The sequence below is a fragment of the Mustela erminea genome, chromosome 5 (genome assembly GCF_009829155.1).
Source record: "Mustela erminea isolate mMusErm1 chromosome 5, mMusErm1.Pri, whole genome shotgun sequence".
In the NCBI taxonomy this organism is placed as follows: domain Eukaryota; kingdom Metazoa; phylum Chordata; class Mammalia; order Carnivora; family Mustelidae; genus Mustela; species Mustela erminea.
In genome coordinates, this window is record NC_045618.1 from 65,492,760 (window position 1) to 65,517,793 (window position 25,034).

A 25,034-nucleotide genomic window follows, 5' to 3' on the forward strand; every position below is an offset into this window, starting at 1 on the left:
CTCTCTTCTCTGGGGCCTAGGATTAGTCCCATGTATTCAGAAAACATTTAGATATTTTTGAATGAATTAATTAATAAAATTTGGGGGCACCTGGGTGGCTCAGTCCATTAGGTGTCAGAGGCTTGGTTTCAGCTCAACTCATGATCTCAGGGTCGTGGGATTGAGCCCTGATCCGGCTCTGTGCTCAGTGTGGTCTGCTTGAGGATTCTTGCTGTCCCTCTCCCTCTGCCCCTCTCCCATGTGTGTGTGCGCACCCACTCTTTCTCTAAAATAAATAAATCTTTTAAAAAACTAATAAAATCTGACTCTGCTAAGCATTTGTGAATACACGTATTAGGTTATTTACTAGGGATGAATGTATTATTTCAGAGCATTAAAATTTTGTCCCTAGAGCTACATTCTTATAATTTACCTATGCTTAAAATAATTGGGCTGAGGTGCACCTGGGTGGCTCAGAGGGCTAAGCCTCTGCCTTTGGCTCAGGTCATGTTCCCAGGGTCCTGGGATCGAGCCCCGCATAGGGCTCTCAGCTCAGCAGGGAGCCTGCTTTCTCCTTTCTCTCTGCCTGCCTCTCTGCCTACTTGTGATCTCTGTCTGTCAAATAAATAAATAAAACCTTTAAAAAAACAATAATTGGGCTGATGCCAAACTCTAATGAAATCCATTCTGTAACATAAAAGTTTATTAGAATAAAAATACATGTACAATCCAACATTAAAATTATTTCACATTGCATACATGTTTTACCTCCATTAGTTTTTTAATGCTTTTAAGGTCTGTGCTTGAAATAATTTGCATATCTGTAAACCAAGCTTAGATTATCAAAAATGCAATATATCCATTAGACACTAGAGATCAAAATTTAGGATCAGAACTTATAGTTAACTAACAACCTATTGCACTAAATATTCTTTAAAATTTGGACAGAGAAGAAAGATTAAATCACTTGAAATGAGGTAAGTTGTATGAAAAGGTTTTTAGTAGCAAATAGCAATGTTGAAATAAGAATACTAAAAACATTCATGGAAAATACACTTAATATGTTTGCATAGTCTAGGTTATTTTTTAAAGACAAAAAATTAAAAATTACCAAAACTCCTCATTAGAAAAAGAGACAGTTACCTGGTTCTGCTTAAGATCTTTGTATATTTTAAGTCTTTCTCTCATTTAGAAAAAAGAAATGATACAAACATTCACAAGTCTTAGAAAAAAGGAAAAAAATAATGAAAATTAGGACCAACATTTCAAGCTGCCTTTTGGAAAGAAAATTAGAAACAGAGGTAGATGGTTAAATATTAGTGGCCAAGTTACTCGAACAACTAATTTTTGTTGGTATACATTCACCAAATGTTTACACTTAAAGCCAAATAGTAAATGAATTTAGGAGGAGAAAGTAAGACCTAGCACAAGTTATTTCCTTACATCAAAGAAAAGTAATAAAAATAAACCAGGCTTAAGACCCCTGTTAAGGATACGATTGTTTAAAGCACTACAGTTCATGCACTTTTTCAAGTGGGAGAATGAACCTTATCCCTAAGCTTCCTAGATTTCTTGGAGGCCAAGCCACCAGCACCGTCAGGCCCCGTCAGTCAAAGTAGGACTGTAGGGTGCCTCGGCGCCGGATATCACAGGTCCAGCAGTGGAAGCCTCCTCCCAGGGAATTGGCATTACGGATGCTAACCTTGATGGTACTGATACCTGCATCAAAAGAGAGACAGGTGGTCAGTTAGATGGATGCCCAAGAAGATTCTCCTGTAGAAAGTAAGCCCAAAGATAGGTAGGAACCCTGTGTCTCTAATCCTCAAGTCTACCTGAACCCCAAACAGTCTTTCAACTGTTTTGTCACTAATTATATTTCATCTAACCTATTCCACTGCTAATATAAAGTCTTCACCAGACAGCAGACACGGTGAAGTCTATTTTGTTCTGCTGACAATTCTCAGTGTCCTCAGTGGGTTGGATGAGTGGGACAGGATCAACTTCACCACCTTAAGAAAACAATGGAACTGAGCTTGTATTTTTAGTATGCTGGGTTGGATGCTCATTCAGGTACCAAATCTATTCAGGCAAGTAGTTTAATCTGGCATCATTTGCACTGATGTGCTTGTGATGATGTGCATGGCCCAGTTAACCAACTGTATTTAGAAAGAAATCTATTGTGTTCAGCACAATGGGATTTTTTTTATTTGTTTTCATTTTTGGGGGGTGCAGTTAACCAGCATATAGTACATCATAAGTTTTTTGTTGTAGTGTTCAATGCAGCGTAACAGTATTTTAAAAAGAAAATCTATCCTCTTCCCTCAAAGAACACATTATTTTGAGAGGAAAGATAGCTCTAGAGTCACTAAAAGTTCCACTGGGGTAGTCAGGGAGGGAAGGCAGCAAGAGCCATTGGAAAAGACTTTCCCAAGAAAGTGAGACTGGGCAGGGCTTTGGGAAGTAAGAACAGAGTTTGCAAGGGGTAAGGAGTGGGCTTGGGATAAAGAGTGGACTTTTAAACACAAGTGTGTTTCCTGGTAGACAGATGTATTTCTCTTATTCAGATGGTCAGAGCTATTTTAATCCTGAATTGGAAAGGTTCCAGTTATTGGATAAAGTTTGCTTTAACAAGTTCCTTGTGTGTAAATCATAAAATATGATGAATCATATATCTGGTTATTAATAATATTTAAAGTTGAGAAACAATAAAATCTTAATGGACAAAGAAACTGTTTCATGAAAATTAGGAAAAAAGTGGCATAGCATTAGAGATCAAATCATTAGATTGGGCTCAATCTAAAATGGACAGGCCAGTCTTTTTCAACTGATAACACGTTAAAGAGGGATGTGTCAAGGGGGAAAATAATTTCTTCTGGGTAATACACCTGAAATATGAGACAAGAATCTTCATACATGGGCACCAAGAGGTTAGATAAGTCACAGAAGATTGATATACTTATTGCTAAGGGATGTTTGAGGAGCCTGAAATGCATCTCCAACCCTTTGGGATTATGATTGTTAGAAATAAAAATATTGTGTATCTATGAAATAATAACGTGGTACCTCTAAAAGGAATAGCAATTGAATTACGTAAATCATACATCAGACCTAGCAGTAATTTCTTTAGTTATTCTGATTTAATACTTCCATGCATGATGCCATGTCTCGTTTATAATACATACCCAGTTTTTCAAACATCTTTTGAATTGGAACTTCATTGGCATCCACCATGACACGCTTCTCATCTAGCATTAAGACATTCATGGAAAGCCATTTGGATGACATCCAGAGTGGGTGATCTAAAAATTGTAACAACTGTTAAATCATGTCCACTATCATCTTTGTTTAAAGCAAGGCTTCCAAAGTGAAGAATATTAAAGTGACACTTCCATTGTTTCAGTAGTTCACGTTCCCTATGGAATTTTATTTTAATCTTAAGACAGTTTATCTATAAATGTTAGGATTCAATCTAGACTCAATCGATTCCTATTACACATTTGGATTTCACCTTGTTTTCTTTAAAAACTCATTTCTTGCTTTGTGATGTTGCTTTATGCTGATTTTTCCCATCTTCTCACTTGCATTGTGTATGGAAGGAGAGATTACAAACATAAGTCCCAGTCTTTTCTTGTACCTATAGGCCCAGGTGCAAGCTTACTCCTTCCTGGGGAAACATTTTCTTTATTAAAGTACTAAGATTTGGGCTGCTGTCTATAGATGAAAGCTCTTCAGTCACTGAAATACTCATTTTAGCCGGGAGTATGTAACAGTAAACATACCATCTGGGATGACTGGTATTGGAGGAGTAACTATGGTCCATCCTGCTTTCTTAAAAAGATCAATCTGCAAGACAGAAACAAACAAACAAACAAAAACCCCAAGGAGGTTTAAATCTATATATGCTATTATTATCATTTGTAGTCTCTGATAGCTCCTATGATTAATAATTCTTTTTGAGACACTGACTTCTCAGCTGCCAAAATATAATTATATTTCCAAACATTTGGAGTGATTTTATCTGAATCCTAATTAGAAATGTAAAATGAAATTACCATATTACCAGGTTAAAGTTAAAAAAAATAGTAACAGAAATGTTAAAGCTTTTAAAAATATTCTCATGCTTTATTTAGGTTTCAGAGATCTTAAAACATGGAAGATACTTTCCTTGACAAATTCACATTAAAGCAAATGAAAATATCTCCTATCTATTTAGCTATAAGGAAACAAAAATGTAATGACTGTGTTAAACCCATAGTCCATCCACTTCATAGTCCATCAGTTTGCATCTCTACCATAGCATAGAGACAGGTATTAAGGATGTACTCCCAAAGAACCATAAATGTCCTTACTGACCATTATAACCCAGCCATTCTTATGTTCACATACTCACTTAGTATATCAATAAGTTATATTAAAGTGAAAACGGATAAGTAATCTGGTCATTGGGTATAAATATATGGGATGGAAATAAACAGTGACATGGTAAAGTAGTCATTTTTTTTTTAAGATTTTATTTATTTATTTGACAGAGAGAGATCACAAGTAGGCAGAGAGGCAGGCAGAGAGAGAGAGGGTAACAGGCTCCCTGCTGAGCAGAGAGCCCGATGCGGGGCTCGATCCCAGCACCCTGAGATCATGACCTGAACCACAAGGCGCCCCTAAAGTAGTCATTTTTAAGAGGTATATTGCAGCCTAACAAATAACACAAAGTCACTCACCACCCAACTGGAAGTAGGAGGGAGGCAGCAGAGGCAGGAGGCTGCAGATGGTAGCAGACCAGCTGCGCTCAGAGACCAGTAGCTCTGCTCCTTCCTGTGGGTTGGGGCTGAGCAAAGGGGAACTGACCCACTGGAGAGGGAGAAAGACACCCACTACCCAGGGTCACTGTCCCGCCATGCAGGGATCATTCTGTTTGCAGTTCAGCTACTGTGGGATCTTGGCTGCAAGCTGTAGGATAATATACTCTCTTCGATAAAAACACACAGAGACACACAAACTGGAGGCTTTGCCTTAAGGCAAGCCTTAAGGAAAGTCAAAGTCTGATGACACTACACTAATTATCATGGCTACAACATACATCTGGGAGTTCTGGTCACCTTACAGTAAATCCACCACAGGCAATCCAATGTTTGATTCTCATAATGTTGAGCACCGCTGAATCCGTCATTTAGGACCATTAGGAACCATGGAAGTGCTTAAAATAAAAATGGTAGTTACTTCAGTTGGTAGACTCTAATGCTTCTCCAGAGTCTTAAGGGCTCCCTTACCTGATCACACGGTCGGTCAGGGTTGGACAGCACAAGACCAGGTCCAATGATATTGAAGGTGGCATCAATATGCATTGGATTGGGGTCTTTAAAGGAGAGGATATGCACTCTGTAGTCTGGAGCAAGATGCCTACGCATCCATTCAATGCCCAGATAGTTTGTAACCTGAAAATGAAAGGAGGACATAATTCTATAAAGATTTGGTTCTACATTTAGATAACTAAAAATAGGATGAAAATATTTTCATCAAAAAATACAATAATGTATAAGTAAATAATACAATAATGAATTAAAAATGTAATAATAAAGTGTGGAATTTAAGAGGCAGCTTTTATTAACCTGGCTTCTCTGTGCAAAAATATCTCTTCCAGCTCTAATGAAGTCAGCAGCATCAAAGCATGGCTCGAACTCAGTTGTCACAAATTTTCCCTGAGCAGCCAATTTGTGTCTGTCTTCTACTGAATGGATAGGGTAATTCTAATTGGAACGAGAATGAATACATACAAAGGAAATTACTTATGGGACATCCATTACTAAGAAAATTAATTCAACATCATTTCCCAAAATAGTACTACCCTGTTTTAGACTAAAACATGCACGGGGAAGAGGTAGGCCCATGCTAACTGAATCAAAATAAACTGACAACAAAAAACAAAAGCCCAAAACTAGGCATGACAGCAATTTCTTGATACTTATAAGAAAACGGTACAGCAATGGTAATGATTTTGAAAATATTCATGACTCATATTGATTTATGTAGCTATCTACAATAGTGACAGTCAACAGGATGAAGTCATTCTGTTATTTTAGAAAAGGAATTTGGTCCTGAGCCTAACTCATACCATCAAACAAGATGCCGTGCGTCCCCTGCCAAAGTGGATTTGGTGTGGTGGAATGAATTCATTACTCATTTCTGTCTTGAAACACCTAGAAGTAATTTTGATCTTTTTTTTTTTTTTAAAGATTTTATTTATTTATTTGTCAGAGAGACAGCGAGCAAGAGCGAGCACAGGCAGACAGAGAGGCAGGCAGAGTCAGAGGGAGAAGCAGGCTCCCTGAGCAAGGAGCCCGATGTGGGACTCGATCCCAGGACGCTGGGATCATGACCTGAGCTGAAGGCAGCTGCTTAACCAACTGAGCCACCCAGGCGTCCCAATTTTGATCTTTTGATTCTTTCTATAAATGATCAAGTAATAAGTGACCTAACAAGGGATATATACTTCCTTTTACTGTGAATATGGCCTGTAGACCCCCGCTGTTTTTTCAGAAGAAAAAGTTACTTTTCTGTGTCTACCAATGAATAGCTATGTCCCTTTAGGCAAGCTTTCCTCCCAGTAAGGGAAGGATTGATGCTCCTCCCTCCAGAGGGTTTTGTGAAGAATAAACAGGACTGACAATGTATAAAAGCATTTAGTTCAAGACCTAGCACATAATATGCACCAAATAAGTGTTAGCTATTACTATTACTATTACTGGTATTATCACAATATCATTTACCTTATTTTTATCATAAAACAATTTTTTTTTTAAATGCAGTTGATGTTCTCAGTTTCTCAAACGCATACCAAATACAAGGTTTCAAAGAATCTCTATCTCATTCTCTGGATTATTGAGAGAAGTTACTAATAAGCTCACCTATAATTAGGGTTTTACCTGGTCATAAAGCTTATCACCCATTGTTGGCTTGGGAGCAGTTGTCCACTTGGCGCCACGGTGGAAGTAGTCTTTAATAATTGACCGATATGCACGGTACTCAAAGAAGCGGGCACGCCACGCCATGGGAGCCTCGATAATCTCATTGCCCACAACTATCAGGATGTCTCGAGGCATCGCACCATATAAACCTATCAAACAAAAAAATTCCACAACAACCTCAGTAATGCTCATTTCCAAGACAGAAGAATCTATATAATAGGATCCCATGTCTTGGTTTAAAAAAAAAAAAATTACAGAAAATCTATAGGAATGTGTATGAATTGATTTATATGCAAATGGAAAAAGATGGAGTGATATATACTAGATGATATAGACTAGGCTGTGATATATACTAGTGATATATACTAGATTGTTAGAATGTGTGGTGATGGCAAAGCTAGGAAAGGAAGGTAGGAAGGAATGAAGGGAGGAAGGAAGGGAGGGAAATGAAAGGAAAGGGAGTGAGGAAGGAAAGGAAAGGGAAGAGAAGAAGGAACAAAGGAAGGAACAAAGAAGAAATGAAAAAGGTCCTTGTTCAAAGATATCTAGAACGACCAAGTTTTCACGTTTTGTAAGCTCCTTTCTTGCTACATAGAAACAGAGTTCTTCAGGGAGTATCAGTACCACAAGATAAAAATTGGGCCAAGGATCGTTTGTAGAACTGTGAATTAGAACACTGAGCTCAGGCACAGAAACAATCTTGTAGCAATGTCAGTTAAAACTAAAATGGGAATGTTTCTGTTCCCCTCGTAACTTCTGTAAATGACATGGAATCCACTGTTCTGTGAAAGGAAATGATCATAAGGTTTAGAAAAACTGCTGCTTTCAAGAAGATTTTGATTTACAATGGAGCTGAGAATATGGACATCTTAATCATATTGAAAAGAACCAATCTGTTCCTAAGTAATCTTTAAAGTTTCAAAGGATTATTAAAAGAATCTCTGAGAGATTATCTGAGCTTTTAAGAAAGAAATTAAAAATTAAGACACTAGCAGTTGAGGTATCCAACATCACTTACCCGTAGACTCAAAATCAGGAGTTTTATACTTCAGTGACCAGTCAATGGGGTCAGGTCTCCTCACTGTCACTCCTTCCATTTTTAAAATATTGCACATCTCTTCAATTTCAGCAACAGCCTTTTTCAAATGATCTTTGGGAAAATTATGGCCTCCATGCTTCTGGTAAAATGGCCAGTACTTTTCATATGTGTTGGCCTACAAACAGGAGAAAGTAAGTGAAATACTTAATCAGGGAAAAATACAACTCATGATGAAGTCCTAGGCAGTGAACAAGGATTTCTGTAACCTATTTTTTTCTTTTTTTTTTAAAAAAATATTGTATTTATTTGAGACAGAGAAAGAGAGACCATGAGCGAGGAGGAGAGGGAGAAGCAACTTCCGGCGGAGCTGGGAGCCAACGTGGGGCTTGATCCTGGGACTCTGAGATCATGACCTGAGCCAAAGGCAGACACTTAACTGATGGAGCTATCCAGGTGCCCCTGGTTTGTATAATTTAATGGAAATGAGATTAAGACTATATCTTGTCTAGTGTTGATCCCCAGCACTGAGCACACTGCCTCTCTGAGAAGACACTCAATCTTTGCTGAATGAAGAATTCTAAATTTCCTTGATGTTTTGAGACCTTTTGCACTGTTTGCCCGCGACCTTCTGCCCTGCCATTCACAGCATGTCTGCCCTCAGGTGGGCTTGGAGTCTTCTCCAGTTTTTATTGGTCCTTCATAGTAAAAGCTTCATAGACAAAACAGGACATAGGGACTCCGTTAGACAGTCTTAATTTCCGCTTTCCTAATGGTGCATGGAAAAGGAATGAGGCACAAACAAGTCAGCTGTAAGACAAGGAGCAGGGGACAACAGCTGGAAGGACTGTCACCCAAACAACTCCTCAGTCTCATATTTATTAGATACAAGTTAGCAACAAAGGAGAAGAAAAGGTTTTACAATAGCCATAGGTCTAGTAGGTAAACAAGAAGGAATGTGAGTCAGATGTTGGTCACAAGTTTTAGAGGTAAACAAGGTAAACAAGAAGAGTAAGGTGTGTCTGGTCCACAGCTTGGATTTGTAGTTGTGCTAGCACACTTAAAGGGATTACCTTAACGGCAGGCTTGCTCTGAGGTACAGGAGACAGGAAAAAGCGAAGCAGATGGTGTCCCGCCCTGAGCTGGCGGGCATCCCCAGCTGCTTGGCTTCAGGGCATGTATCATCCCCTCCACCAGAGGCCTGCTGCTAGTACATGTTTTTCTCAAGGTCATCCTTAAGCATGCTTGCGTGACCAGTACAATTCCTCACTAGTTAAAGTTATATTTTGAGCAACATATTATTCTGAGGGATGGTTACACTAAACCAAATCAAATAAGAAAACAAACAAAAGAGCCTAAGATAAGAGCACATCCGTACTTAGATAAAACCATGTGCTACCCATGCATCCCAGAATTCTATCTAGAAAACAGCACTGCAAGATACTCTGTAGGAAAATAGGACACTGCCCCCTTAAAATTAGGGACATATTGTCAAACAAACAAACATTGTCTTTGCTGCTCTTAAAAACCCATTACTGATTTTCTCATTCAACAGAATTAGCACTTTGCAAAATTGTGCAGTAGCCCAAATCTGCCTTTGCTACTTCCTAGCCTTCCCTGTAGACATGCCTCCCCTCCCCAGTCTTTCCAAGTTCTCCTACCACTTCAAGTCCTTTTGTCACAGAAGGAAGTGATCCCATAAATGAATTCACACACTTGGCAGCTGAAAAAAAAGCGTAACATTTAGAAAGTGTCCAAGGGTGATACGCATTTTAAAAAGACAACTGAATGAAAACCAGTTAAATGTTTTTAAAAAGGCTCGATTTGCTAAAAATGACTATTGAAATAGGGCAAGCCTAACAACTGTAAAATAATGGTTTTCAAAAATATAAAAATGTAGAAGGATTCTTCATTCAGATTGTTTAGCATGTTCCTAAGTTCTCAATTTAAAGAAATACATTGGGAAATGTAGACGATGTTTATGGATGTAATTTATCAAGGTAGATGAGGCAGAATTCCAATCAGAAGATCCAAACGCTAGGAGAAAACTTGGACTTTCATCAGAAGACTGGCAAAGTGATATGCATCCATATACTTTAAGTTTAAAAAATATTTAAAGGAGGTATTTAAGAAAAATATTTCTTTATATCATCGATTAACTGACTACCTACCAGTCCTGATCATGTCAGGTAAGGTTTCCACACAAATCAGACAATTTCAGATAGTGGTTAAGGGAACTGGGTGATGAGATACAGTGTCTAGATGTCTAGCCCCGTAATGTCAAAGATGATGTCTTTTCCAGATTTTCTGTCTCTACTTCCATTTCCACCTCAGTCTGATAAATATCAAACATATAGAGGCAGATCTGCCTCTTGTTAGTTCATTACCTAGGTTCACACCAGTAAGGCTGGAGCTGAGCCTGCTGGAGAAGGAATAAGAATCTGAAAAACATGTCTTTAACAAAAATGGAGGATGCCGGTGAGGCTCTAAAAATGGGCTGGCAAACTAAAGGTCCATGGCTATTTTTTTTTTCAAGTAAATACAAGTTTTATGGGAACACAGACACATTCATTTACATATCGTCTGTAGCAGTTTTGTTTTGTTTTGTTTGCACTATAGTGGCAGAGTTGAGAGGTGAGTGGTCATGACAGAAATGTGTGGTCTGCAAAGCCTGAAATGTTTATTATCTGGCAGAAAAAAGTTTGCTGATCCCTGTCCACATTATTGGCTAGTTGCTTTTCTTTTGAAGATCTATAGGAAAACAATAGGCTCAGTTTCTGGCCTGTGACAAATATCATCAGTATCAAACGATCGGTATTAATTCACGTAGTTTTTAAGATCAATCTACTCTTTTTAAAAACAAAAGCTTTCCACTGTTTCTCACTCCTAGGAAGTCCGGCAGCAGCCCCCAGAAGGAGAGGGTAACAATGAGTCTTTATAGTCCTCTCAGACACATGACGGTACTACTCCTCCATTCATCACTTTCCCCTTCTCATGCCAGGCACATCGCTTACAGTCCGCTAAAGGACAAGAAGCCTTTGAAACTTTAAAACTGGTTCCAGCAGATGCACAGCCATGCTGTTTTGCCGGACACATTCCAAAGTATTCTGTGTAACTATGCAGAATGAAGCTGGCCTTGGTAAATAGGAACTAAGCTTTCCTGGGGGGGAGAAAATCTACTTGAACAGTGTGAGTTTCCTTGTGTAACTCATACTCTGTCTGGCTAAGGTTGAACAAAGTCCAAATGATCAAGGCACATTATATTTTCTAAGACATAGTTGGAAATTATTTACACTTCCTTTGTAAGCCTGCTAAATGAGTTAGCAATCATTTACCAAGTGTCTGCAAGATAAAAAACACTACGGTAAATTCTTAGCATATATTTTTAATAACCTGTTGCAGAGATATGGCTGCACTCCTGGAAACTTTATAGTCTTTAAGAGCTTAAAACCCTTTGGGTTCGTGTGAGGGCCGGGGCGTGAGGGGGTCAGTTGCCAAACGAATTTTAAATAGTCTTTGGAAGCTACGAAATATCAAGAGGTATTTCATAGATAGATAGATAGATCCAGCCTCAAGCTTATAGTACATTAACCTTGACTGACTTTGTATCTTATAAAAGGTCCTTTCTTACTTATAAAAGATCCTTTCTTGCAAGCTTTGTTTTAAAGATAAAAGCAAAACAAAAAGCACATATTTGGTAGAAAGTATTCATTATGTTTTACAGAATAAAAAGCTACATAGCCTTTAAAAACTGTGCTTCCTGAAAACTATAGTCCTTACTCCCATAAAATTTCTGTAGCCTTTATATCTTCCAACCAATCTTATGCCTAATTGCTCAAAGCAGTTTAATACATTATTTTATCTTTCATTGTTCCCAAGATGATTGATACATCTGTATCATTTTTCTCCATTAGTAAGGCCTTGCCTTCTGGGGGGTATGCATGTCTTTAATTTTCTCTAGTTACCTAGTTTAGCATGTAGCATAAAGCAGAAATAACCAGACGAATGAAATCAATACTGCTAATACTAGCAATATCTACAATCATTGCACTTAACAGTGTAATTCTGTAATGTAAACCTAGATCGACACAACAGTAATGAAGTATGGTTTTGTCCCTTGAAACACTTAGCATGCAACCTTTTACCTTCATATTTAATCTTGTTAGGTAGATAGCAAACCTCTTAACATCGTCACTTTATTGAGGCCCAGAAATCTGTGGAATCTTGCACAAGGTCAAAGAGCTGATTAGCCAAGACTAGTATCAAGCTTCTTGATCAAATACGTAATTCAGTCCTGGTCTCCTGACTTCAGCCTGGTATACTTTCCAAAAATGACAGAGAACTCAAAATCATGTGTGAGAATCATGTCTGTTTCTATAAGATTACATAGCACAAAAGTCAACAGTTTTACAGACAAGTAAAATTTAAGCTATTGCTTGAATCTGAAATTTAACTCCACCAAATTAAAATGGTTAAGGGATGGGACTTCTTTTTAAGAAAAGACTTAAAAAAGGGATGCCTGGGTGGCTCAGTTGGTTAAGCGGCTGCCTTCGACTCAGGTCATGAGCCTAGCGTCCCGGAATCGAGTCCCACAGCTTGCTGGGCAGGGAGCCTGCTTCTCCCTCTGCCTCTGCCTTCCTCTCTGTCTGCCTGTGCTGGCTCTCTCTCCCTCTTTCTCTCTGACAAATGAATAAATAAAATCTTTAAAAAAAAAAAAGACTTAAAAAAGAAACTGCCTTTTTAAAACACATGGATGATACATAAATTAATCTGTTCAGCAAACATCACATATCAGAACCAGAGGTAGTTTCAGAACAATTAGAACTTACGACTTTTTCTATTACACTCTCTTCTACACTCTTTTCTAATTAAAAGTCATTTTCTTCAAGAAGACTTCCTAACTCTCCAGCATTTGGTCATTGCCTTTTCCTTTACTTTTCTGGCATTCAATTCAACTGCCAAGTGGCTGGCATAAGATACTTAGCTTTAGTCTTTGTTTCTAGACAAAGATATCTCTCTGAACAGAAAGCAAGGTCTTTTGTGCTGATACCTCTGGAGCCCCAGTACAAGGTAGGCAGCATTTCTGCTCATGAGGGCAATGATGTAATGGAACTTATTTCCTTAATCCATGTTATAAATAATATTGTAAATAATCAGGAGGAATTTAAGTACATTGAAGATATATTTCGAACCCATGGTTAATGGAAGCTCAGGCTGTGTCGCAATGTGGATGGCACTCCCTTATCCAAGATGAAACCTAAAAACCAAACCACAGAGGCCCAGCTTTAGGAATATTACACATAAAGAATACTAGGAGTTTTTAGGAGATATTACTTGTTGCCAGCGAAACCCTGGAAGGCTTTGGGGAAGGGACCATCAGATCTCTGTGGTAGTAAGAGGGGTAGGTTTAAACTACAGACAGGAGCGGTACAGAAACAGAGATGGAAGAGTCCTCAGTGGGAGCACAGTCATGATGGTTGTTTGGGAACAGTGAGAAGTCTAGTTTGGCTGCTTATACGGTTGTCATATGAAGTCTGCTGAAAACCAAGGTGAAATATTAGAGTTGAGAGGGACCCAAACAAGAATAGACATCTGCTAACCTGCCATATTAACACACCTCTATGATGAGCCAATGATTGAAATGGGGAGTCCTGGAAAGGCAGATTAGAGCCAGATTGTGAATGATCTTGAATACCATGAGAACTTTATTGGAGGTAATGGTAGGGGACGATGGGGAAGGGGCGCCTGGGTGGCTCAGTGCATTAAGGCTCTGCCTTTGGCTCCAGCCCTGATCCCACCTGGGATCGAACCCTGCATCGGGCTCTCTGCGTGGCAGGGAGCCTGCTTACCCCTCTCTCTCTGCCTGCCTCTCTGCCTACTTGTGATCTCTCTCTGTCAAATGAATAAATCAAATCTTTAAAAAAAGAAAGAAAGAAAAGAAAAGAAAATTGGGAAATAGAGGAGTGATAGGAGCAGGATGAGCAACGTGATCCAATTTTGGTTTAAAAAAGCACTCTCGGGGCGCCTGGGTGGCTCAGTGGGTTAAAGGCCTCTGCCTTCGGCTCAGGTCATGATCCCAGGGTCCTCAGATCGAGCCCCTCACATCCGCCTCTCTGTTCAGCAGGGAGCCTGCTTCCTCCTCTCACTCTACCTGCCTCTCTGCCTACTTGTGATCTCTGTCAAGTAAATAAATAAAATATTAAATAAAAAAGAACATCTACTTTAAGAAAATCTCTCTTTAAAAAGTAAATAAATAAAAATAAAAATAAAAAAGCACTCTCAGGGTGCCTGGGTGGCATAGTCCTTAAGTATTCACCTTTGGCTCAGGTCATGATCCCAGGGTCCCGCTCTGCAGGAAGCCTGTGTCTCCCTCTCCCTCTGCTGCTCCCCCTTCTTATGTTCCCTCTCTGTCAAATAAATAAAATCTTTAAAATAAAATTTAAAAATCACTCTCACAGAAGCTGGAAGGTGGTTTGGAGAGAAGAACAAATGAGGGAGACCAGTGAGGGATTAGCTGCGATGGTCCAGGCAGTATATGTGATCCTGATCTAAGGCAGCAGCAGAGGGATGGAGGTAAGGTTGCTTTTGACAAAGGACTTGTTGAATCTTGGACAATGGATGTAGAGGATGTGACCGAGGGAGAAATCAAAGATGGCTCCTTGTTGTTTCAGTTCTAGTAAATAGAAATGCCAAAACTGGAAAGGAAGAAATGAAGAAGGGTCCAGTATAGCAGTGAGGCTGGCAGCTGAACTCAGGATGTGCCAAGGAGTTTTAACACGTTGATCTGGAGAAAGATCGGGACCAGACTGGAAGTGGGAGGCGAAGCTGTGAGAAGAGGGCCAAAGTGAAATTCTGCTCAACAGTAACCTTACAGACAGTGAAGGAAGATGTGAGGAATAGGGAAAGAACTACATTTCCAGATGAGATCTGTCAGAATCTGAAGGAAGGAGTTATTTGTGTAAATAGTATAAAACACCAGGGTCGCCTGGATGGCTCAGTTGGTTAAGCATCTATCTTCGCCTCAGGTCATGATCCCAGGGTCCTGGGATGGATCCCCACCTTGGGCTCCCTGCTCAGTGGGGAGCCTGCTTCTCTCTCTCTCTCTCTGCAGCTTCCCCTGCTTGTGCACATGCTCTCTGTGTCAAATAAATAAATAAATAAAATCTTTAAGAAAAATCAAACACCACAGGTATTTCATGTAAGATAATTAAAATCACCACTGGGGTTCAGAGGTCTGGAGTAAGGTACAGTGAAAGCAGCTATAGAGGAGAATGGGGGCAGAGGCCAGCCTGCAGAAGGTAAGGAGTGAACTTCCTTCAGACATGTGAATACCCTTGCTTTACCTTCACCTCCACAGTGAATGGTGGAACACAGGCATTTTCTGCTCTGCCCACTATCACTTCTTCTAATGGGTCCCATTCGTTGTAAGAAGAGACAGGGCAGTCCTTGGGTAGAGGATCAGTGGCCTTATCATCAGCTGCACAGGAATTCCGGGAGGAAGCAGTAGCTGCCTGGGTGCTCTGGAAAGTTCTCTGCACCCACCGTGTTAAGGTTCTTCCAAGCTTCCAAGAACAAAGAAGAGATTATTGCATGTTCCTATACAGTACTTGCAGGCAGGAGGAGATAGAATGAAACCCAGTATAATACAGACATTTAAAATCTTTTAGGAGAATGTAAATCAAGATGTTAGTTACTATATAGGTGGGTAGTGGGGCTATAGTTTTCCCTTCTTGTTTTTTTATAAATTATCTTTTTCTCTATATGTGAATTGACATAACTCTTTAAAGCCCCTCATTAGATTCTGTCCTAATATCTCAGAATGGTTTTCTGCATTCAAGTTTTAATCAAGCTTTAAGCAACCCTTCCATAGATGATGGATCACCCCGTTCCTAGAAAACCACAGAAAGCTGCTCCATATCTCCCTGGCAACTCCAGCTGGAGGAAGAAGCCTCCTTCCCCCTTCAGTGTTAAAAGTCACCAGTACTTTAATACTTTTTTTTTCCAAATGAAAATGTAGAAGCATATGTAAAGAGCCTTATCTTTCAGAATAATCAGCTTCAAACTAAAAATTCTGCATTGCTAACACACACTTCCCACTCTTTGGCAATTCAATTCTGAGAGTAACCAAGTGCCATCTGCTCCATTTCACAGATGGTCCATAGTATCCCAGCCATGATAGAATTAATCCAAGCACAAATTTATAAACCAGAGAAGAGAACTAAGGACTTCCAAAAAGCCTTTTGAAAATCCAGGGCCTATAAAATCTACAATAGGGAGAGTCCCTCACCGCCCCCCCTCCCCCGCGCAAATCTCAAACACCACCCACACCCCACACCGCTCCCCTGCGCCCAATGTCGCTCCTACTCTGTTAAATGCCTTAGGAAGGAGGCAGGAGGGGAGCCAGGGTGGGGACCAAAGGAGGAAGGAGAGTGACAGCTGTTCTAGAAGCAGCTGCCAGGAGAGAGCCTAACTGCCCGGCTATTCCTGTCCCAGGAGCTAGGAGGTCTGCAGACGCACGCTTAGAAACCGGCAAGCGGAGGGCGGGGACCCGGCAGAAAGTCTGGGTACAGCCTGAACTAAACTCCAATTCCTCTCTGGTCTCGGGACTGCACGTTATTCTTGGAGTGGGCCTGCTTGCTCCCTCTCCATCCCAGATTCCCAGTTTGCCTCCTCTCCCGTCCATCCACGCCACACGAATTTGCCCGCAGGCTCCCCAATTCTATGCCCCATCCCCTGCACTGAAGCCCTATAATTCCATTCTTGTTTTAAGAAGTGTCACTCGTCGGTCCCACACCCTCACCCCGGGCCGGAAGCCTCTCGGAGCAATCAGCGTCGGGCGGGGAGGGCGGCGCGCCCTGCAGTGACGGCCGCTGCAGCCCACGGGGTGTGACCCCAATGCCAGTCCCGCTTTCCCCGGAACCCGCCGAGCTCCCAGCAGCCAGCAAAGACTGTTGAAGCTGAGCTTCCAAGGGGGGCCCGAGGGACACTGTCATGCAATGCTGTCTGGGGAAAGCGAGGGAAGGCGAGGGGGAGCGCGCGCGGCCGCCAGCCGAGGCGGGAGGCGCACGCACCCGAGAGCCGATGTAGTGCACCGCCTCGGCGCCGCGGCTCCCGCCGCGCAGACACCGCACCCGCAGCATCGCCCCGCGCCCGGCTTGTCCGCGAGCGGAATGTTCCAGGTGCTCGGCCGCGTCCGTCCGAGCCTCCCGAGGGCGCGCCAGCAGGCGATGTCACGGCGCGCGGCCCCCGACTTTTGTAGGCTCGCCCCGCCCCGCCGCCCTCCGTGCGCGCCCCATTGGCTGCTGGGAACAGGTGGCGGGGCCGGGGGAGCGCAGGCCAGCGCGCCCCGCCGCCCGGAATTTAGGAACCGTTAGGGCACAGCGAGTGGCGCGGGGTCCAGCGCCGGTGTTTGCCTTTTTTTTTTAGTTTGTCAGTCGGCCGACTGGCTTCGGCTACCAAGCCCAGCCTCCGTCCGCCGCGGGAGGCCCACCCGTGCTTCGGGGAGGGGAGGAGCACGCGACTTCTGACGAAGGAAACTCAATAGTACGTTAAATGTACATTGTTGGATGACGTGGGTAAAGCGTAAGTACAGTTAAACGGTTACGTTTGTCTGTATGCACTGACCTAGTCCCCTCATTTTGCAGTGAACCGAACCACCTAAAGTTTATGTAGCTTCTTCTTTTTTTTTTCCCCCCCAAAATATTTTATTTATTTATTTGACAGAGATCACAGGCAGAGAGACAGGCATAGAGAGAAGGGGGAAGCAGGCTCCCTGCTGAGCAGAGAGCCTGACGTGGGGCTTGATGCCAGGACCCTGAGATCATGACCTGAGTGAAGGCAGAGGCTTAACCCACTGAGCCACCCAGGGACCCAGTTTATGTAGCTTCTTAAGGCAACACCGGGTTTGGGACTGGAGAAGCCTAAGTCTGGAATTCAGGTCATCTCTCCCCCAGGGTCCTGCACTTTCCACCTACTACTAGCCTGTTAGGTGTTTGGGGGAATACCAGGCGTTTCAAATAGTCGCTGGCCATGTGCCCTGGCTTGAGAAACTCAACCATGGCAATGGAGACTGATGTGGGCCAGATATACGGGAGGACTGCAGACGCATCTTCCCTTCTATTTCATGTATTTAAATTTTTGTTTCAACTTAATTAGGGTAGTTTCCTAGAAAAGTCGTTCCCGGACAGTGCAAAACTAGAGAACTCAGTCTAACATTTAAGTACCTCGGAGGAAAGGGGGCAGAGAGATTTAAATATTTCATTTTGTACCTACAAAAGAGGTAATTTTTAAAAATGAGCTGTCATTTTAATTCTGGTGTCTCAAACCAAAGTTCACTGATAGAAGGGACCAGACAAGCAGGATGGCATGGTAGAAAGAGCCCCGGAGAAGAGCCCCGGAGAGGGAACTGGGAGAACTGGGTGCTAGTTTTGACTCTATTATAGACTACTATGTGTCTTCTTGAGTTGCAACCTTATACTCAAAGAGAGAACGCATGCATTTATTGTCTCTAGCACACAGGGTCGTTGAGGGGCCAAAAGGAGAGATTGTACATGCTGAACGTGGTGTGGCACTAAGAGCTATATGAATATGAGATAATATTTTACCAGGCCTTACAGTAAGGAGGCCTCCAAATGTATAATAGGGTGAAAGGAGTCAGAAAGTCTAGGTCCATGTCTTAGCTCTGCTACTAACTTGCTTTGTGACCCGGAATCAAATTCCTCCTCCTTTCTAATGAAGGCATCACCTTAATTAATCACACTATTAATTAAGGTTTTGGCTAATCTTTCTCAAAATTTATAAAGTACCTCTCCCAAGAATTAAATGCAACCACCTTGAGGGTCTAATTTTCTAATGTACTTAGGGTGGCCAAAGCTATACTCCTCTTCAATAAAGGAATTTAAGAATACAGTAAGTACACCTAACAAATGGTATTGACATTACTTTGTACCATTTCTGTCTGAGATATGAGGACACCCTCATATCATCCATTAAAGACACTTTTAATTTTAATTTTCCAGATGTAAGAATTGGAAGTTCCTAGAAATAATGAGGCCAGGGTGTCATTAAATTTTCATAAAGAAAGGCTCATGTTATAGCCATAGAACATACCCTTATCTTCTGGAACCCAGGGGAAAGTGTGTGGATAGAGCCACCCAAAACAGTCCTATTGCTATAAAAGCAAATCAAAGCTCTTTCCTCACTCCTTTTTTCTTTCTTGTGTATGGATATATGTATTGTTCTTGAAAAAAATCTGTAACACTTTTTAGATTGACTTCATCACTTCAAAGCACAAGCTTTCCCTACTGGTTTGTCTTATACGGTCTGTCTGACTCTGCAAAGTATCTGCGGTGATACCTGGAAACTCCTTGGTGTTTATGCTGCTTTTTTTTTTTTTTTTTCCCCAGAAGAAGTGGAATAGACTGTGACTCTTGCCTTGTTCTCCCTCATTGGCAATAGGTTAATGTAACACCAATAACTTTATCAAACCAATGATTTTAGGATCTTGATGGTCCCATAATTAATGATTATACATATTCATGTCTAATTGTAGTATACTCTTATGGGTTAATCTAGGAGCATAATTTAGGGTCATGTGGGGGTAAAAGCACAAGGAATAGAAAACTCATCAGAAGCATGGCAAATTATTCCACTTTCCGATTTCTCCTTCATCACTGTTGCTTTGGGGACATGTTCAACTTTACCTGGTTCCCCCCAACAAAGTACAGAGTTTGTGAAATGTGTTCTGAGACTAAAGAAACCCCAAAAGCTAGTAAAGTCTTTGTTTGGGTCAACACAATGAACAACAAAAGAGCCCATTGTAAGAATTCATTTATTTGACTATCATGATTGACGTCAGAATCTGTGCATAGGAAGCAAGAGTAGTAATGTGTTCCTAGAACTTAAGAGATACAGAAACTCTGTGTCTGTACAGATACAGATACAGATACACAGTGGGTGGAATTAGCTATCTTGTCTAAGAGACATTTGTACTTATACTTTAGGGGACAGGATAGCTCTCAAATCAGAAAAAGATGGTATTACTCAAGTTCAAACAGAGTGACTACAGTATATTTTCATGACTAGAATGTAACTAAAGAAAGATGCAATTTTGGGGGGGTGTCTGGGTGGCTCAGTGAGTTAAGCCTCTGCCTTTGGCTCAGGTCATGATCTCAGGGTCCTAGGATCGAGCCCCACATTGGGCTCTCTGCTCAGCGGGGAGCCTGCTTCCCTCCCCACCTCTCTCTGCCTCTCTGCCTACTTGTGAACTCTCTCTGTCACATGAATAAGTAAAATCTTGAAAGAAAATAAAGAAAGATGCAATTTAAAAAAAAAAGATTTTATTTATTTGTTAGACAGAGATCACAAGTGGGCAGAGAGGCAGGCAGAGAGAGGAGGAAGCAAGCTCCTTGCTGAGCAGAGAGCCCGATGCAGGGCTCCATCCCAGAACCCTGAGATCATGATCTGAGCTGAAGGCAAAGGCTTAATCCACTGAGCCACCCAGGTGCCCCAGAAAGATGCAGTTTTTAAAAAGTATTATTTGGGGTCACCTGTCTGGCTCAGTCAGTAGAGTATGTAACTCTTGATCTTGGGGTTGTGAGTTTGAGCCCCAGATGAGGTATAGAGACTAATTTTTTTTTTTTAAGGAGGAGGAAGGAGAGAGAGAATCTTAAGCAGGCTCCATGTCTAGCGTGGTACCTGACAGCTGGTCTTCACCTCATGACCTGAGCCGAAATCAAGAGCCAGATACTCAACCAACTGAACCATCTAGGCACTCCCGCCCACTGGAAAAAAAAATTAAAAAACAAACAAACAAACAAATAAAAACTATTTTTGGAAAAAAAAAACTACTTTTGATTTAAGTTTTTTAAAAAAAGTATGATTTGTATTGCATTAATAAAATGTCTCTGGAAGGATACACAAGACAGTTATAACAGAGGTTGTGCCTGGGGCAAGGACCTGGGTGACTGTAGGACAGGGGCCAGAGGGAGATTTTTCCCTGCATACCCTCTTGTACTTTTAAATTTTGGACATTTGAATGAGTTGCCATTAAGCAAATAAATAGTTAAAAGACTGCATTTACAGAGGTATGATTGTCAAAATGGAGTTTTTAAAAAGGAAGCCAGTGTGCACAGTTTGTCAGACTCTATTCATCCTGCTCTATGTAAGGATGGAATCAGAATATTCTGGTCCCTGAAAAGTTTATATCTATTGAGGACAAGAATAATTTCATGGGTTTTGATGGAATGTCCTTCTAGAATATTCACCTCCCCCAGCTTCTGAGTTAACTAAGCAACCTTATCATTTCTGGAAACCTTGACACGGGGAAGGGTTCACACTTCAGGCCAAGCACAAGTGAAAAATAGAGCTGAAAAGGTGGAGCCCCCATTGTAGACTTCTACATCAATATTCTAGCTTATCCTTCAGAGTCTGGTGAGTTTGGTAGGTAGAGCTCAGTCCTTGCTCTCAAAAGTATATTTCCCTTCTTAATGTTCCCCCTTTCCTGTCTTTCTAGTAAATTGTAGGTTTACTGATGAAATCCGGTTTCTGGGCCTGAAAATATGTGAGACTGGCTCACACTCCCACAATACCATGTTCTCCTAACACTCAGCACCTGTCACACTGCTGTGGAACTGCCTGCTTCTCTGTTGGTCTCTTGCTGGGCTGTTGGCTCCCAAAAGGCAGAGAAAGTGGGTTTCATCCGTCGCTGCATCTTGAGGGGCCTGTCACTACACAGGTCCTCTATCAATCTCAGTGAAGAGGTACTGCCCTGGAAGCCTAGAGTTGAATAACTGAACCTTTGTCTTTGCTGTCTATCTTGCAGTCTTCGATTTCAACATCCTTTATGTCTCTGGAACTCCTCTCACAGAACTTTAACTCTTCCCATGATTCAGATGATTTCCAGTAGTTCTAGTACCACTTTTTGTCCTGGGTGCCTGACCTACGTTGTCCAGTACCCTCAGGTCGGAATGTTGGCCCAGGAGCTCTGATAACCAATTTTCTGCTATAGATGGGCAAGTCACTCCTCTTTGCTTAGCCTGGGATTTCTCCTCTGAAATTAAAGGCCCTGGTTACTAGATAATCTCTGTGGTCCCGTCCAGCTCTAAAAATGCTGTGTTTCTACCCTGGGATTTTATCAGCACCTCAACCTCCGTCTCCTCACAGTGGAACTCACACCAGCCCTTCCTCCTTGAAAGAATTCTATCCTCTTTCAGTCAGTTAGGCTTGAAACTCTCTAGACATCTTTGCCTCCTCCCCGTACTCTAGTCCTCCATATCCACTGAGCTGCGAAATCTTATGAAGGCCTCTTCTGCACCGTCTTCTTACAGAGCCTTTTAGGATTTTTATTGTCAACATCTGGGTCGTTACTGGCCTGCATGTCTCAGAGATGGATTCTTTAATTAGACAACAGTTGCAAAACAATAGCACATGCTAAGTTAAATCCAGTGCCCCCCCCGCCAAGTATTTAAAATAATCCCAGTTTTGGGGTGCCTGGGTGGCTCAGTGGGTTAAGCCTCTACCTTCGGCTCGGGTCATGATCCCAGGGTCCTGGGATCGAGCCCCGCATCGGGCTCTCTGCTCAGCGGGGAGCCTGCTTCTTCCTCTCTCCTGCCTCTCTGCCTACTTGTGATCTCTCTCTGTCAGATGGATAAATAAATCTTTAAAAAATAATAATAATAATAATCCCAGTTTAAGTCAGCACTCAAACCCATCTGGCTTTAAGAATATTAAAGAAGAACATCCAGAGTCTGCTCCAGAGAATCTTCTTTTTTCTTTCACTTCAGTCTTCTGATAGCTTTCTGAAACTTAAAAGAAGTAAACATTATTCACTTTTAAGTCCTAACTAAACTTAAAATGCAAAGGTCATCACCATCTGGTCATGTCTTGATACCATAAGTATATGGCAGGCAACTTTTATTAATGGGAAAACAACTGCATCTGTTCCATTCTCATCCTGGTCTTTTATTTATGTATTTGAGAGAGAGAGAGAGAACGAATGAACACGAGCAGAAGGGAGAGGGGAGGGAAACTGGAAGAAGCAGGCTCCCCACCAAGCAGGGAGCCCAGTTCTGGGGCTTTATCCCAGGACCCCAGGATCATGACCCAAGCCGAATGCAGATGCCTAACCGATGGAGCCACTCAAGTGCCCCTCATCCCAGTCTTTAAAAAAAAAATGAAATAATAGCTCTGTTGAGATATAATTCATAGAGCATAAAGTTCACTCTTTCAAAGAATACAAGGTCACGGACGCCTGGGTGGCTCAGTGGGTTAAGCCTCTGCCTTGGGCTCAGGTCATGATCTCAGGGTCCTGGGATCCAGTCCCACATCGGGCTCTCTGCTCAGTTGGGGAGCCTGCTTCTCCTCTGCCTGCCATTCCCCCTGCTTGTGCTTGCTCTCTGTCTCTCTCTTGCTTGCTGTCTCTGTCAAATAAATAAAATATATTTTTTTTTAAAGAGAAGAGTACAAGGTCAGTGGTTTTGCATATATTCCCAAAGCTGTGCACCTATCACTGCTAAGTCCAGTATACTTCAGTTGTTCGAACACAAAGTCCTGTCGACATTAGCAGACACTTCTCCTTCTTACCCCTCCCAACTCCTGGCAAACACAAATTTACTTTTTAATATGTTGATGGGCATATTCTGAGCATTTGATATACGTGGAGCCAAACAATATGTGGTCTTTTGTGTCTGGCTTCTTTCACTTAGAATAATATTTTGAAGTTTCATCTGTTGTAGCATGTATCAGTGCTTCATTCTTTTTTAAGGCCAAGTAATATTCCATTATATGGCTATACCACATTTTATCTGTTCATCAGTTGACAGACATTTGTATTGTTTTTGGCTATTATGAATAATGCTGTTATTCATGTACACATTTTCATATGGATATAGGTTTTTGTGTCTTGTGGGTATTACTTCATCATATGGTACCTCTGTGTTTAACATTCTGAGGAACGGGCAAACTGTTTTACGAAGTAGCTGTGTTGGTTTTGCATTCCTAGCAGCAGTATGGGGAGGGTTCCAATTTCTCTTCACCAACACTTAAATTGGTCCAGCTTTTGGCTTATGTCCATCCTAGTGGGTATGATGGAGTATCTCATTGTGGGCTTAATTTATATTTCCCTAATGACTAATGATGTTGATAATCTTTTTATGTCCTTATTGGCCATCTGTATGTCTTGGAAACACCTGTCTTAGAACAGGTAAAAGCTGAAATACCTTTTTTTATAAAGAGTTTATTTATTTATTTGACAGAGAGATCACAAGTAGTCAGAGAGGCAGGCAGAGAGAGGTGGGGCAAACAGGCTCCCCGCTGAGCAGAGAGCCCGATGCGGGGCTCGATCTCAGGACCCTGGGATCACGACCCGAGCCGAAGGCAGAGGCCTTAACCCACTGAGCCACCCAGGCGCCCCAAAACTGAAATACCTTTATTTAGGGTGGAACTGATGCCCATTTACAGGAACTAACATCCTTCCATCAAATGAGGCAAAATTAATAGTTGCTTACAAATACAAAGAAAAAAATACTTCTTTAAATACATTCTATGGGGGCGCCTGGGTGGCTCAGTGGGTTAAGCTGCTGCCTTCGGCTCAGGTTATGATCTCAGAGTCCTGGGATCGAGTCCCACATCGGGCTCTCTGCTCAGCAGGGAGCCTGCTTCCCTCTCTCTCTCTCTCTGCCAGCCTCTCTACCTACCTGTGATCTCTCTCTGTCAAATAAATAAATAAAATCTTTAAAAAAAAAATACATTCGGGGCACCTGGGTGGCTCAGTGGGTTAAAGCCTCTGCCTTCAGCTCGGGTCATGATCCCAGGGTCCTGGGATCGAGCCCCGCATCGGGTTCTCTGCTCCGTGGATAAACCTGCTTCCTCCTCTCTCTCTCTCTGCCTGCCTCTCTGCCTACTTGTGATATCTCTCTCTGTCAAATAAATAAATAAAATCTTTAAAAAAAAATACATTCTATGAAGGATGCCTGGGTGGCTCAGTTGGTTAAGCATCTGCATTCAGCTCAGGTCTGGATCCCAGGGTCCTAGGCACTAGTCCCACATTGGGCTCCTTG

At 41.7% G+C, this 25,034-nt stretch overlaps 1 protein-coding gene across 1 annotated transcript; it reads right to left on the reverse strand.

The window, feature by feature from the left end:
- Positions 1-660: 660 nt before the first annotated feature.
- Positions 661-17,219, reverse strand: GATM (glycine amidinotransferase). The gene is made up of 9 exons (XM_032343597.1): positions 17,049-17,219; positions 15,321-15,539; positions 7,960-8,155; positions 6,900-7,090; positions 5,586-5,723; positions 5,247-5,411; positions 3,759-3,822; positions 3,162-3,278; positions 661-1,698 (listed from the first exon to the last, which is right to left on the reverse strand). Exons 1-9 carry the CDS (start codon positions 17,115-17,117, stop codon positions 1,586-1,588), a joined length of 1,272 nt encoding a protein of 423 aa, XP_032199488.1. The 5' UTR covers positions 17,118-17,219; the 3' UTR covers positions 661-1,585.
- Positions 17,220-25,034: the final 7,815 nt, after the last annotated feature.

Coding starts and splice junctions, on each gene's coding strand:
- GATM (XM_032343597.1), bottom strand. CDS start 17,117: ATGCTGCGGGTGCGGTGTCTGCGCGGCGGGAGCCGCGGCGCCGAGGCG. Junction 7,091..7,959: donor TCCTGATTTTGAGTCTACGG/GTAAGTGATGTT, acceptor TTTGTTTGATAG/GTTTATATGGTGCGATGCCT. Junction 3,823..5,246: donor CTGACCGACCGTGTGATCAG/GTAAGGGAGCCC, acceptor TCTGTCTTGCAG/ATTGATCTTTTTAAGAAAGC.